Here is a 16,948-nt window from a genome sequence, read left to right on the forward strand (position 1 = left end):
TTAAGCTATCAGGTTTTCAAATATCATTCGGTGCAGTCCCCAACAATCAGTCTTTCCTTCTCATCTCGTCCAGTAAGTCTGCCCTGACCTGTGGTCTGATATGACTTTTCTGAAATCTACCCCCTTTCCTAAACCTCTCCAGTCCTTTCACTTTATCCCTCTTCCTTCTCTTTTAGTCTTTCTGCCGGAAGGAGAAGCCACTGACTCTGAAAGCTTACGTAAGTATAACCTTCTTTGTGTGTGTGTTTTTTTTGGAGACAACTGGTGACTTTTACTGAACACATTCATTGGAGATTATGAAGACAGTTAAAGAATATAAACATAAAAATGTCAATTGTTTAATGTGGTTTAACAATAAAATTTCTTTATTGAATACATCAGCTTTCCACAATGAATAAAATCTATTAAAAGCACATTGTGTGTTACACAGACTCAAAAACAAATGAACTTTTGATAAATATCATTGTTAATATTTTGTACTCAGGCACATTTTGGAGAAACTGTATCACATTCAGAAGCAATTTTTAACAACACCTGGTTGAATATAAACAGTTCACATTAATGTCTTTCTCACATCAGTCTTTTTTTATGTCTTCAGTCACTTAAGCAAGACAAGATTAGCTTTTACAAAAGCACTGTATACACAAAAGTTTATATGCCTTCCTTTGCACCATGACATTATAAAACAATGTTACAAAATAATACATTACTATCATCAAAGTGATAATCTTAGTACCAGGCTAACACTACGTACTACTTCTGATCTGTTTCAATTCTGCTTACAAATAAACAAAGGAATAACTGGTGTGCATACTGTGTACTGCAAACTTTTTATTTACAGCATGAGCAAAGGAACTTCAAATTCACTTATTGCAATATTCTTTAAAAAGGAAGGCACTCTTTGCAAATTTATATATAGAAAAGTTACAGATCAGAGCTTTCCTTGTCTATTTGCTATACTGCAAATGTACTTAAAAGAAACTGAAAATTATAAAAGCTACTAAGATGTCAAATATAGCTGCAAGCCCCATTCCCCATTTTTTATTGTATTAAAATGCTGTTTCTGTAAACAGTGAAGTGACTAAATACTCCACATTCATCCTTAAATGATATGCTCGCTGTTGCAACCAACATGTCATTCAAATCATTTGGGAATCTTTCACACTATGTATGAAAAACTGTTTCACATTGGTTATATTGTTTCACAGTTTGACTTTTTTGGCTTAACATTCATTAAAATTTTATCCAACAACACAGAGGAAAAACATTTATAACACATTATACAGTATACACAAGCCTTAGATTGCTTCAGTCACACAATTACAACATTAAATATTCACAAAAATTTCTAACACAGTTTTCTTTTACGTTATACATAATTTATAATCTGGATGACATTTGGAAGATAGTGGAGTACGACACGCAACAACCATTATGACTGACTAGAACACCCAGAATACTGGGAAGACATAACAATACCCAACAAAAGTTTGGAATTGTCAAGAAATGGAAAATCGAGAACCATCTTGGTTTTTGTTACAGAAATAATGTAGAGAAGACACAGAATACTCAGTTTACATACTTATTAAGATATAAACAAAAACTGGAAACTCACTTAGTGGGTTTACTAGAGGTTTAGCTTCCTCCTGCTCCTAAAGCTAACAACGGAGATGATACTCTAGCCATTCAATGTTTATCACATCAGAAGCAGCTCAATGCCACAGAAAAATAAAACTTTGCTGTCAAAAGTGAAATCCTTAAAAGTGAAATCCTACTGTTGATTTCACACATGTTTGTTGAAACAATTCTAAGAATTCCAAAGTAATATTGCTAAGTCTATTAATATGCTTTTAATGCAGCTGTAATGCTGATACTTTGGAGAGAAGGTTGTGTAAATATAAAACTCAGTAAATAAACAAGCTGACATGTAGAACACTGTTTTTGTGTATTGCACTCAAATTATTTTCTGTGCCTTTTACTTTTAGCTTTAAAAACGAAATTTTACCAATCCCTGTGGGAATGAAACTCATGAATATTTAGGACTAAACATGATTTAACACACAACTTATCTGTTAAGATATACACAAGATAAAAAAATGTAACAGCACTAAACTGACAGATAGGAAGGATTGAAGGATAGATAATTTCATACTAACACCTGTGAGGGGGGTGTGGGTTTGGGGGGGAGGGGGGGGGGGGGAGGAAGTGGAGGAGATTACTTATGATGGAGCTACAATAGCAAAGACTTAAAAACTAACAGTAGATCAAGAGTAGCACAAGAAAGAACAATCACATACAAACAAAGAAGCAGAAATGGTAAAGCTACCATCAAGATGAGGATGAAAAACTGGGATACATGAAAGGAAACATAACAAAAAAAAGAATAAATAAATAATGAATGCAATGAGGCAAAGAAAAAGGAAATGCAATGTTGGCAGTCTTTAAGAGTGAATGGTGAGTAGGAAAACAATAATAGTTTAGATCAATTAAGCATTGTAATGTAAGAAGAAAGATGTCCTATTACAGTGTAACAATATGTGAAACCTATACTTTCTCCTGCATTTAGAATAATTTTTTTTTACACACATCTACTCCAAATTCACTGCATATTGGTTTAAGCTTACTTTTGGAAATACAATAATTGATATCCTCTTTCAGCCTCCCTTCATTGTGAATCTATTCTCCTCTCCTCTCTATGCTCTACACTATTTCCTGTGAATATAACCTCTTCATTCCTTCCTCTTGTAATTTCTTTTTTATCTATATCTATACTCCTGGTAACAATTTTATTTCCTTCTCACAATTTGGAGATAATTTATCAATAAGCATCCCTTCTGAGATGGAAACTTCCTGAAAGATCTGCATTATTTACTAATTACTCTTCTACACCATCATATTTAAATACGCTCTTCTGAGAACTATGGAACTAAATGTTTTATTGTGCCTCACATCCTGCTTTCTGCCATATTACTTCTTTTCAGACAGAACTTGTGGTAAGTACCTTCACAAGAACTGTCAGTAGTGCCAGAAGAGATACAGTATCCTTACTTTGAGAACTAACAGTTCCTCCCTCGGGGAAGATGGGTGGATAGATTTCATTTTTAACCTTTCCCAATCTATCCCTCTCTGCTCCAGAAGGAAGGAACTGTTAGGTCCAAAAGCTCGGATAGTGTATGTAGTAGTGTCTATTTGCAGTACAGACATTTGTCCTGAAGGAAAGCACTAGCCACCAATTGTGTCATAACTTTATAGTTTTCTGGAGAGAATTTTCTGTTGATTCATCACTTCCTTTTCCCATTAATTTCTGAACATTATCAAAAACATTTAAGTTTAAATATTTTTTTGGGATAAATTTCTACTGTTATTTAGTTTATTACTTGTCATCTCTTCTGCAATGAACAATAAACAGAGGGAGAATTTTCCACAATAACACCAACAACATAGGTCCAAATTATGTACGAAAGAAGAAGCATCTTCCTGCCATATTACACAAACTACTCAGTTTATATGAGTAATTTCCATTTACTGTGCAACTTTTTTATTTTAACAAGAAAATGGCACACTCTTCATTCAGACAGAGTTTGAACCAGGTAACCTCCATATAGGAATAAACCCAGTGCAAATTCACTACACTTAAGACAATATTGTCCAAATAAGACAAAAAATCAAGATTGCAAGTAAAAATTGCTTTAAAGACCGTAATTGACCCAAAGAGAAACATAAATCTGTGAATGCTCGATGTATTTTTTTCATACTGATCGCTTCTTCAAAATGTAAAGAGAAAATGAAGAACAATGCAAACAGCAGGGTTGACAAATGATTTGGAAAGCTAATGAATGGTGAATATCAACAATTCACAATCCATGCATAGTCATTAGACAAGTGCTATTTAAATATAATTTACATCCATTCTTACTCTTTTATTAGTGCAAAATCAATGCATTTGCAAATCATTTTCATGAAAAAAATGGTGAACATAACTCAGTACTTATTGTTTCCTACATTAACAACGTAAAACAAAAAATTGAAGACACAGCTTACAGTTCTCAAGGATTGTTTGCATTCATTTTTTAATAACTCCTACAAGAATGCATTTGTCTCAGTAACAAAGAATAATCGTTATTGACAACAATTCTTTCACATCCATACATCATAAACCCACCACCCCTCCAAAACAGGAGGGGGGGGGGGGGGGAGGAGGAGGAGGAGGAGGAGGAGGAGGAAATAATGATAATGATGATGATGATGAAGTCAGTGTTGTATTCTAAAGTTTCAGAAACATGGCTTATCAGCAAATGTACAAAGAGTGAGTTTGTATCTTACAATTAAAATAATAATGATAAGAATAGTACTGAATACCTTTCATACTCATTTTGTTAACATGACTATGTTATAGGTTACAAATATCTTTAAAGTAATAGGGGTCCAATTTCATCTGTGTTAACTACTATTGCATCTCTCAATGAGAGAGATCAACAAGTTATTTTGGATACATATTGCAAGATATCTCTATGAGGTATCATGTACAGAACTGCCAAACAGGTTGTAAGACAGGGAATTGAGTAACACTAAATCACTCAAACGTCTCTTTATATAATGCTTTTGGCAGATTAGTCTCAACATAAATTACTTGAAAGACATAAAGGAGTAAGACTAACAGGAAAGGGTGAAGATGAATAATGTGATGACAAAAAGAGGAAAACCATTACAATGTTTACATAGAGAAACTGGGGCAAAATATTCGTGTGCAGATATACAAACAAGATGCTCATTATAATTATAGAATTACTAAAAGCTTCATTAAAGCAGTATTTTAATCAAATTAATCCCATATCATGTTGAAAATATTGTAGAAATAATTGTACACTAAATATTATTGAGCACAGTTTCTTGAAATTGAACAGTTTCTACAATTACTTCAACTTGTATAATATTTCACAACTTGGCATAATCAGAGAAATTTTATCTGCAGGATAATAATAATGAAATCCAAAATATTGTAGCCACTTATCTTCCTCCCTTCTTACATTTTTCTAACATCTCCTTTTATTATTGAGACTCACATGATTACCAGTCTTCAATTCAGATACATTTGGAAATTAAACAGATTATAGTATTTTCATATCGCTTACAGAATAGCTTGTTTACACAAAACTTTATTTAGATAAACCATAAAATAAAGTAAATAGGTATAAGCAGTTTGCACCTTACAGGCCATTACATATTCATCTGTGATTTATAAAAATATGAGCTTGTCTGCATCATTAAAAGAAGAGAAGAAATGAGAAACCTCACTGAATACTGTAGAAAAGTAAATATCAACAAAAATTAAATATTGCTATTCTCTGTGTGTACTACACTGTTAAAAAATTACAAAACACTTTTGTCATGGAAATATGATCTGCCATCAAAATACTAAGCTCCATGCTCAACCATTCTTTACATATATTATTCTTCATTTACATACTCTTTTCAGATATGCATCTCATTAAACAGCTGAGTGTGTCATCAAACAAAACCAGTAAAGACTTTCAGAACAAAATTCTGAAAAATAACAGTTGCACAAGAGCAGCATAAGTAGCTGGCTTGCAATAAATTATTACACTGCTTACTTAATAACATGTATCACACTTCATTAGTCCAGAAAGAGCTTGCTCTCCATTACAAAATGGCATTAACTTGTGCCAAACTTCCCTGTTTCAAACACACCTTTCCGGAAAAAAGAAGAAAACTCGAGAAGTGCAAGTCGAGTTGGATTCTGTACGCAAGAGAATAAAGGACAACTTTCTATTGTGGAACATACTTCAAGCAGCTGCCGTAGATATGTCTCCAATTGGACACGACGCAGTCGAGCCACAGATTCTGATTTTTTTGAGAAGAAGCGGCGTGGAGGAAATGGCAATGCTTCTACCTGCAGAAAAAATAAACACGTTTGAATATTTCTGGTACCACATACACTTCAAAGAGAGAAAAGCAGAGGGGAGGCTGCCGAGGCCTGGCCTCAAAGTCAAAGACTCTGTGTGTGTGTGTGTGTGTGTGTGTGTGTGTGTGTGTGTGTGTGTGTGTGCGTGTGTGGGCACGTGCGCACTCAATCATTTATTGGATATACTCCAAGTTTCGTCTTTTGCAACAGCTGTACACTTATGGTTCCCTCTAATATTTTTATTAATTATGTTGAAAGAATAAAACTATGCAATTAAGTCATTCAGTACAACAAAAAAAACCAGCTAAATTTGCAAATTTCACTTTTTTCATTTGCTCGATGACTAGTTTCGAGTCGGGACACATTTTCATATCACCATGCCAGGTAGTCAAAATGGTATTTGGAAGAATGCAAATGAAGTGCAAATGAACAGTTACTGCACATACAGGTAACTGTAACTGTTCAGCTGTACATCCATCAAGTTTTGCAACTGCTCACACCCACTCGTACAGCCCGCTGAACTGAGGTGGCACCACAAATATTGCATTTCTATTAGACTGATCCAGATGACTTCTTTAGCTGCCCAATCACCATGGGCAAGTGCTGGGCATAGTACCACAAACGACAGGGGAAAAAAGAGAAGTAATGAAAATATGGTTTCAGCACCGCCGAAGAAGGTGAAGAACTGATGATCAACAGGTGAGGTGATGGTTCCGTGTAACGGTGTTGACAGATTATACTCATATGGAACAAACTGTCATGGAAGCATAGGACCAAAACTCCCAGGGAGATTACAGGAAGCTGTAATGATGAAGCACCAAAGGCAGCTCCCTGAGGTGTGCTCTCGTTCAGTGATAATTCCCTGGCTTGTTCTACATGGGGCACAGTCACTCATGCAGATTCTTCGGAAATTCACATTTTGCTGAATCTCTACGTTTTCCTGACATCGCACAAAGTGACCATTGTGTGGAAGGCATTTTTATAATGACACTGAAGGTTAAGGCTGAGGTTATTTTTGAGGTGGCACATTTCCTAAACAGCGAAAATGCAGGAAAGGTCTCTGTCAAACCATCCATTATTAGTAGATCAGTGTCACATAGGATGCTGGATTTGTAGAGAAGGACCACAACCATCACCAAGTTTCAAGATCACCAGAAGATTAAAAATTGGAAATTCAAAGCTGAGCCTTAGTCCTCAAATGTGTTCTTACCTACTGAGCTATGCCTGACCAGTTCACTCCTCACACAAACCTTTAATTTTCTTGGGCAATGTAAGGTGAAATTACTTATGCTGATTACTTCTGCCTCATTGTTACCATCATTTTCCATTTGTTTATGTCCTCCTTTTCTTCCTCTATTTGTGGCTTCCTCCATTTCATATGTTCCACACCACATACGTATACTATATATTTCTGTTTTCGTTGTGTTTTTCCCTTATCTCTAAATTGTCAATTGGCTTCTCTGCATTTTCTAACTTTTAAGATATCAAATCTTGCAAATTTAGTAGTATTTAACTGTTCATTTTTCTCCTATTCCATCCTCTCTTCCTCTCGAACGGCATTCTGAGCAGCTTTCTCAATTAAGCTTACTTATTTTTTACAATAGTTTTCTATGTTTTACCATATAAATGAGACCCTGGACAGTTAAAACATACAAGAAAAATTATTTCTGCCTTTATCTTATTGTGCTAGGTAAGTTTCTTTTTTTCTTATAATTGTATTTGGTGATTCCAATTTTGCTGTGATTACTATCTTGCAATATATGATAAAATCTCAACTGGTTACATTCATTTCTTAAATTAAACAGTCAGTTCTTTTGCTTCCCATGTTACTGTTGAACTTCAATATCAGTTACACTCTTTATCAATAAATATGCTGTCAGATCTGCCAACTTCAGTTTTTATCAGGAGAACTGAAACACGAATGAAAAAATATTGGGATTTACCAGTTCACCAAAATGAGATTGATACAGACATTGTGCAAACTCAGATTCAGGAAGAAATAAAATCAGGTTTGCTACTGGGAAACTAATGAGATCTTCATTCTATTTATATGCTCTGAACAGAATACTTTAAAAAGAAAGAAAGGAAAGAAAATGATGCAACCAAATCCAGTGAATTACTGAAATGCAAAATATGTCAAAGCCATAAGTAAGAAAAAATATAACAAGCTAGTCAAAATAATTGTGGTTTACGGAATGTATCAGAATAGTGTTCTCTTGAATACACAAAAAATTGAATACCAGGTTTTAGAATGAACATGAACAGCCTCGACTGCAAGAAGCCTTTATTTTTGTTACTGGTTTCGGTCAGTTTTTGCCCATCTTCAGACCTCATACCATGATGGTGGTGAAAGGAGCAGGTGTTACAACTCCAGGAACTTCAACTGCAGTTGACATTCATGGAGTTGTAACACCTGCTCTGTTCATCATCATCATGGTATGAGGTCTGAAGATGGGCAAAAACTGACAAATCGGTAACCACAAAAATAAAGGCTTCTTGCCATCGAGACTGTTTTTTTCATTTTAAAGTAGTAAAAAAACTGTTGTTCTTCATGAGAAATGTTCTCAAGGAATATCAGGTACTTTGTTGGGGTACGTAAGAAAACATTCTCCAGTCCCACGATTTATCTCCACACACTCTCCACAACTTCCAAATATCAGCAACAAATCACTGCAGGAAATATCATTTGTGTTTACTCACCTTCGGTCCATATTTTGCAGACATACGCTGATGTAACTCTCTGAAGCGTTTGTAACGTCTCAGAATTGTCCACCTGTCCTCACCCACACAAACTCGAACCACATACTCATAGTGAGTAAAGGATCCAGCACCTCGCAAAACGTAGGATGGTATCTGCACCCAACTTGCACAGCCATCTGTAACAATAAAGACAGAAATGAGAAAAAGACGTTATGTTTCCTTGAATAATTGCCTTCACTTAAAACTTAAATGATTTTCTTTCAGTATATCTGTGTAACAAAATCAACCATATCATTTTGTTAACTACCTATGGAGGTGCAGTATTAAAGATTTTTCCAACCAAACAGCTTTTCGTTGCACCAAAATGAATATCAAAAGAAATACTCAAGTAGTGGAGTTCATGCCCCTACCCTTACCCTGACCATTGAAATGACTTGTAGTCAGTTATAGTGGAACTGCAGTACAACATGGGCTCTGATACTGGTACAGTTGCATGATGTTCTCATTAAGAAATCATTGCTAGAGGTACGGGAAAAAAACATTATGATGCACACATTCTAAATAATAATAATAATAATAATAATAATAATAATAATAATAAATAATTTCTGAATTGTTACTCACCACACAGAGGAAGCGCTGAGTCCCGCGTAGGAGTTGGCGCACGCACGCACCACACGCACGCGCGCGCCCACACACACACACACACACACACACACACACACACACGCGCGCGCGCGCGCCCACACACACACACACACACACACACACACACACACACACACACAGAGAGAGAGAGAGAGAGAGAGAGAGAGAGAGAGAGAGAGAGAGAGAGAGAGAGAGGGGGGGGGGGGGAGGGAGGGAGGAGGAGGGAGGGAGGGGGGGAGGGAGGGGGGGAGGGAGGGAGAGGGAGGGAGGGAGGGAGGGAGAGAGAGAGAGAGAGAGAGAGAGAGAGAACTACTGTCTACGGCCACTAAGGCATGAATGTGATTGCATCTAATGTGGTGGGGCGAGGTTGGGGCTGTTAGGTTCAGCATTCGGAGGCCAGTACTGCAGTGGTGGGAGAGTGGAAGAAGGGAAGGGACTATTGAACATTGAGGTCAGGGGGATTATAAGAAAGAAGGATGTGTTGCAGGGACAGTTCCCACCTGCACAACTGAGAAAACTGGTGTTGTTGGAAAAAATCCAGGTTATAGCACAGCCTGTAGAGCAGTCATTAAAGTGAAGTGGGTTGTGTGGGACAGCTGTTCATCAATTGGATCTATAAACCATGTACTGATATGTGCCATGACCAAGTAGCTTTGGCTTGCACAGTCCCACGGAAATTGATAAATAAACAAAAAATAAATTAAATTTTATACATTGGCTGCTAAACATGCCATCCAACACAGTATACTTCACATTTATGACTGCTTCACAGCCTGTGCCATCGCGATTCTTCCCATCAAGCCAGATTTTCTGAACTGCACAGGTCACAGGTGGCAACTATTTGTACAATGTATACATCCCCCCCCTCTCCAGTGCCATTATCTTCGTTAGTGTCTCGTCCATCTGTCTATCCTCTTCCCTGCTGTCACTACAGTACACAAATACCTTCTATCCTGTCAATGCACCTAAAGTCCTTTCCTCTTCTCTACGTCCTCCCCCCCCCCCCCCCCAAGCCTCTATTGTTAGGGTGTGGGCAAGCTGTGTGTGAATGTAGAAAGACCTGGCCATAGTTTGCAGCCAGATGAACAGATGAATGCACTTTTGGCTATGGTCAGTCACCTGCAGTCTGTCGCCTTGGGGTGTATTGGTGGAAGAGAATGTGACATGTCTTAGGGGACACCTCAGGTGTCACTTGTTTCACTGACAGCCTCTGCTCCTGAGGCAGCTCCTGGTGTACCCAGTATGGTGGATTCATCTTCACAGCAGAGGGAGTGGCACGCAGGTGGTAATGCGTCTGCATCGCTCGAGGTGGAAAACCAATATGGAGACTGCTCGTCTGGCCTCACCCATTCACCTGGTGAGTGGACAGGTGGCCCTCCTTCAGCAGTGTCTGGGCAGGTAAAGAGGAGGGGGGGGGGGGGGAGTGGTTTATTTGTTATTGGGAGCTAGCTGCCAACATTAGGCACATTATAGAGCACCTTCAGCAATTGCGATCATGTCTGGAAAGAAAGCCAATGTGCACTAGTTATGTCTGACAGTGTGGTGGAGGCCTTGCCTGTGGCTATCGCACATGCAGGGTGCAGTCATCTGCCAGTTGTGGCTCATGTCAGCACCAACGATGCCTGTTGCATTGGTTCTGAGGCCATCCTCAGTTCATATAGGCACCTGGGGGAAGTGCTGAAGGCTGCTGGCCTCACATGTGGGTGCAAGCAGAGTTTGCAATTTGTAGCATTGTTCCCAGAATTTATTGGGATCCTTAGGTCTGGAGCAGAGTGAAGGACTTCAACTAAACGATTTGTTGACTCTATGATTGTCTTGCCAGGAGACATCTAACCTGTGTTATTGGTTGGGGATTTGTAGGACTCTCCTTGATAGGTCAGGGGTACACTACACAAAGAAAGCAGGTACTCGGGTATCAGAGGACTTGTGGAGAGCACATGATGGCCTTTTGGGCTAGGTGTTAGTTTTGGGTACTCTGATAAACACTCACCAGTTGATATGCAGCAAAGGAAGTCAGACCACATTCAGAGTAAACATACTTTGACTGTTAAAATTTTATCAGTAAATTATAGAAGTATTTGTAACAAAGTTCCTGAATTTGCTGCCCTCCAGGAAAGTCCTCATGAGTCCTCATGCTTAAATTATTCTCAGGACCAAGAGCTGGCTGAAACCTGCAATGTAAAGCTCCAAGATATTTAGTGAGTCAGGGAACGTATATAAGAAAGACAGATTAGAGGCCATAGGAAGGGGATTGTTCATAGCACTTAACAAAAATATTATCTCTGTTGAGGCTAAAGTTGGGTGTGACAGTGAAGTTATCTGGTAATGTTTAACAGATCTAAGTGAAACCAAGTTAATTGTTGGATGTTTTTATTGGTCACCTGATTGTGTTGTCACAGTTGTAGGGTAATTCAAAGAATGTCTATGGCCAGTAGCATGTAAATATACAGATCATCCATTACTGGTTGGAGGTGATTTAACCTACTGAGTATAGACTGAGATGTCTATGGATTCTTTACAGGTGGTACAGACTGACAGTAATGCGACGTATTTTTGAACACAATTTCTGAAAACTGTCCCGGACTGCTAGTTCAGCGATGGAAATATCTTAGACCCTGTAGCTACAAATAGGCGACTCTACTTCTTCAACATACTTTGCGCATAAGGACCATGAAGATACATAACATTAGGGCTTATACAGAAGCACATATACAGTCATTTTTCCATTGTTCTATTTGCAAGTGGAGTAGGATGGGAAATGACTAAGTGGTGGTAGTGGTATGAGGTACCCTCTGCCACGTGCTGTAAGGCTGATTGTGGAATATCAATGTAGATGTACAATGCAGCCCTCTCTTGTGCCCATCACATTCTCTTATGCTGCCATAGGTAGCATTAGCATCTTGCCCCACTCCTGCCATGCTAAATCCTCCCCCTCCCCATCTCAGACCATCTCCTTGGCCCCATCACCCACCCAACCAGATTGCTGCTCACTTCAGATGTAGTTGCAGTTGGGCCTCAATCACATGGTGAGAGATGTTGTTGTGTGAATGTGAGTGTGTTCTACTTCTGACGAACGACTTTGTCCAGAAGCTTCAATATTTCTAGTGTGCTTTTCATTTTTCCTATCTGTGGCCCGCCGCCTCCTCCTCTGTGTAGTAAGTAGCAACCTATCCTTTCCATATTTGTTTCTTTGTGTGGTGATAATACTAATAAACCTTTTCCAATCGCATGGTATTTTAGCTGCAATTTGGAATTTCATGTGATGTTACATGGCTTTAAAAATGGTATTAATTTACAAAATGGTTACATAGTGTAATGGTAAAGGTACTAACTTTACAAGCAAAAGGTTGTTGGTTTGAGACTCGCTGGATACCTAGAAACTATTTTATTTTTAAATCTCTATACAAATGACTTTGATCATTACTTTTATTCAGCTAATTCATTTACATGCAATTTCCTTCTGTCCATTTGTCAGATGATATTCTTCATCATATGAAATACATAATTTGCTCTCGTTTTTCTTCCTGTCAGTCTTTTCCACTTGGAATCCTTGTTCATGTGATTTTAATTATTGTTATGTATTATTTTTGGTTTAATTAATCAAATTTAATAATATAATTTAATAATCACAACATCTCAGCATGACGTGGAGAATGGAAGTGCTTGTCACACGAAAGCATGACAAGCTACCTGTAATAATTAACACAAAAGTCATCCAGAAAATTCATGGTCACCAAATGTAAAGAATAAATAAAAACGAAAACCCACTGATGATGGCACAGTGGTGCCGAAACATGTTTGGGTACTGAGAAAAACGGGGTTTTGTGTAACTGGCAGACCTCACATCCAATAATTTTAACTGCAAACACGGCCAATACAAGGAGCTGCAAATCAAAAAGATGGATATTAATTACTTCCATTTTGTCACCTGACATTTTTGTTCATGTTATTGCAATCATTATTTCTCTTTATCATTTTGCTTGAATTTCACTTTACTTAAAATCCCTGCTTTTGCATAAATCATCATCCACATTACTTTGTCCAGAGTGCAATAAGAGTCTATGTTTTAAATCGTGTATGACCATTGCCATCAAAAAAGATGTACATCCTGTAACGAAAAACACATTCTTGACACCACTGCACAGTCAATGTAAGATTCCAAATGGAAAAGGACTGATTGATAGAAAAACAAGAGCAAATGATGTATTTCATATGATGAATAATATGATGTGACACATGGAAAGAAAAAAAAATTGCACGTAAACCAATTAACTGAATAAAAATAAATATCACAGTCATTTTGATAAAGATTTTAAAATAAAATAGTTTTTAGGTATCCGAGGAGATTCAAACCGGTAAGCTTTCGCATGTGAAGTCAGTACCTTAACTATTAGCTATGCAACCAGGCTGTAAACTAATACCTTTTTTAAGGCAATATAGTATGCCGCAAAATTCCAAAATTTTTTTTCATTGATTACTCGCAAACGAGGCCCCACCAGGGTGAACAGCTGCAGACTGTAATTCCCCATATAGATTGATTCAGAAAGTTGATCCCACCACTGGGGATCTCTCCTTGTTTAAAAACAATGTATTCTGGTGTATGTAATATTTTTCATTACTTTTTATTTGATCAGAGCTGTATGGTGCTACACTGTTCATTTACATCAGTTGTCCATCAGAGCTGCTCGTGTGCTTAATGCAAAGCATGATGGCTTATTCGACATAGCAGGATTGAAACTTCCTGGCAGATTAAAACTGTGTGCTGGTTTTAATCTGCCAGGAAGTTTCATATCAGCGCACACTCCGCTGCAGAGTGAAAATCTCATTACAGCAGGATTGAATCTGTTTGCTAGATTAATGACTCTTGGTCCTACTAAAATTTTGACTTAATCACATATTTTACCGATAACAGTAATAGAGTTCTGCGTAACAACTTGCCAAGTGATGAACTCAACAATTTCTTGCTGGATGGTTTACAGGATTTTAAGGGATCAAACTACTATGGTCATCAGTCTGTCAATACAGGCATGTTAGAAACATGAGAAAACATTTGATTTTAAACCACATAGATGGTAAAAGAAAATTGCTATAGGGTAGCCATAAGAGGTGTTAACAATAAATTATTACAGGCCCACGGCATCTTGTCCTGCAGCGGAAAGTCCACCTCTGCACTGTGACGGGCTGCCTCTCCCACTACACAAAGTCAATACGGCTGCCAAGTTGGATACCTATTAGGAGGACCACTAAAATATAATAAAATCATGGATACTATTAGAACTGAGCGGATATGTCAAGGGTCAAGCCTGACCTCTATAAGGAGGCAGCCAGAGGCTCCCTCAGGACCGAAAAGGCAGAAGCAGGAAACCCTTCATCCCCGTCTGGCAGCCGGCCAGATGATAACTATAAAGGATTCACATAAAAGTATACAAACTACTCTGATGGGTGAAATTTAAAACCTGATTTGCTGCCTAGGCATTATCAGCTAGAATTTTTTTGAGAGTGACGTACCTGAGGCTGTTCACTGAGTCACTGCAGATTTGGAAACATTCTTGTGATAGGTTGCAAATGTAGTGAAGGACACACACTAGTGCCACCAGTTCTACCATAAATAGGCTGTGCTGACTAGTCAGGGATATTGCTTGTTGGTCCTGGTGCATGTAAAGGTGTAGCCCGTCCGGTCTTTAACTCTTGAGCCATCCGTATAAACGATACTTGAACTGTGGTACTTCCATGAAGACCAACTTATGAAAAATTGAGGGATCTATCACGTAAAGGCCACTTGTCTAACTCACAGTGCAAATTTCAAAAGGGCCAGTCTACTACTGATCACCCATCCCACCTGGAGTTTAGTATCGGAATGTCTTTTAGCTGGTATCAGCACCTCTTCACTGCCTTCTTCTATGTCTACTTATCTTTCTCAATTTAAACCCAACTCAATCCACATCCCTGATAATCCTCCTATGTGAGAGGCTCTACAGAGCACAGTTATTATAACCCTGCGTAAAAGTGTCCTATAGTTGTCAACAGCTCAGTTGTAGCCATCAAGACATTAATGTGCACCTTCTAGCCCATCAAAACTACTTCTAATATAAGTGGTTGCCTTTCCTTGGGTTGCTAATTTTGCTTCTCCTGGATTTTCAAAAATCATAATAGTTTGTATTATTCAATATATTAACTACTTTTACTGTTATTTAAATTCCTTCATCATTATATTCTTTTTGCCATCCACTAATTTAACATCAAAGTACTGTAAATTTTTGTACTCAATACTACAATGTGATGCCACATCAGTTAACAAGTTTGGCTTATCAAACTTGTGTTGGAGTTACATTGATATACCAGTACTAATATAAAGTGGTTTGTGTTGACCTGCACTACAAACTTTGTGTCAACTCCTAAATCACCCTCCTGAATTTTTGGCCTTTAACTTACTGCATCTTTCTCTTTTATTTGCTCCTAAGGGAAAAATTCTTTCTCATAGTTCAAAATTAGCATGTTTTGTCCAAATTTAGATACAAGTGTTGTGCATTCCTGGAGGTTTCTGCACACTATCTATTCATATTTTATATATGATTTAAGCCTACTCACCAGATATGGGGGAAGGGATGCTGAGACTGTAAGCAGAAAGACTGTCTGCATCTCCCTGACTCTGTATTTAAATAGAAAAGGAAAGATATGTTAGAAATACAACAGTCACAAATTCCCAACAAAAAAGAAAAAGAAAAAGAATCACTTACAGAATTTGAAGTATAGAGGATTGGACTCACAGGCGATCCAAGTCGGCCACTGGAAGGAAATTTAAACTTTATTAAATGAAACAGGATTAGCATTATCATCAAAAGGTAGAAGATAAGTAATAATCACAATAGGCATGTAATACATGATAACATTTCAATGCCATCTTTACCAATTGCAGACATCTTTTATGCTGCATTCAAAATGTAAATCATAAAAAAGGAATGACGAGAATACAATAGTAAGGGAAATTAACACAGTGGTAAGGGAAATTAATGTAGCCTTAGCATGTATGTAAGGCTGTACAATCTCATGACACCTACTGAAGAATTCTCTTATGTATGTTCTGCGAAGCTCTGCGTCTTGGACTGTCTTCCTGATAACTGTGGGTATCTATCCTCAAGCTCGCACTCAAGTTCTCAGATAACCTGTGAAAGTGAACAAATGATGTAATATTAAAAGTTAATATCTTTACAAATACCATAAATTAATTTAAAGTTATTAATACATAAACTAACATAGCGGAAATGCAATAATGGAAATTCTATCAGGCTCTCAGCTTAAATGATTAATGGCCAATTGTTTTTCAACTGTGTAATGTCAGAACAGGGCTGACAAACTTGGTGTGATGAGCTGTGTCAACACTATTAACTGCCCTTGAGCACCTGGATGAAGAAAACCCATAGAAAATGTTTCACTGGTATGCTCAGGGCTGGGAATTATTTATGTTCTGAGTAAGCTAATTCTAATTTAACATCTAATGATTATGCTTCTTTTAGTAATATTTGATCAATTACAATTGTGAAAAAAAGTCAGAAGATGCCAATTACACTGAGAATGACTGTAAGAGACACTGTGTTATGGGAGTGGTAGGTGTGATACTCGTAACGTTCTCTAAGTATGCTCACGAGCTCAAATACACTGGAGGGCCAAAGAAACTGG

At 37.6% G+C, this 16,948-nt stretch overlaps 1 protein-coding gene across 1 annotated transcript in view; it reads right to left on the reverse strand.

The window, feature by feature from the left end:
* Window positions 1–352: 352 nt before the first annotated feature.
* Window positions 353–16,948, reverse strand: part of LOC124550891 (kinesin-like protein Klp98A) — a 376,578-nt gene continuing 359,982 nt past the window's right edge. Inside the window, exons 22-26 of the mRNA XM_047125670.1 lie at window positions 16,330–16,434; window positions 16,009–16,057; window positions 15,860–15,920; window positions 8,624–8,799; window positions 353–5,911 (exon numbers count right to left, since the gene is read on the reverse strand). Coding sequence (XP_046981626.1) covers window positions 5,675–5,911; window positions 8,624–8,799; window positions 15,860–15,920; window positions 16,009–16,057; window positions 16,330–16,434 — 628 coding nt within the window. The 3' untranslated portion in view covers window positions 353–5,674. The remainder of the gene's footprint in view (window positions 5,912–8,623; window positions 8,800–15,859; window positions 15,921–16,008; window positions 16,058–16,329; window positions 16,435–16,948) is intronic.

Source organism: Schistocerca americana, chromosome 1 (genome assembly GCF_021461395.2).
Source record: "Schistocerca americana isolate TAMUIC-IGC-003095 chromosome 1, iqSchAmer2.1, whole genome shotgun sequence".
In the NCBI taxonomy this organism is placed as follows: Eukaryota; Metazoa; Arthropoda; class Insecta; order Orthoptera; family Acrididae; genus Schistocerca; species Schistocerca americana.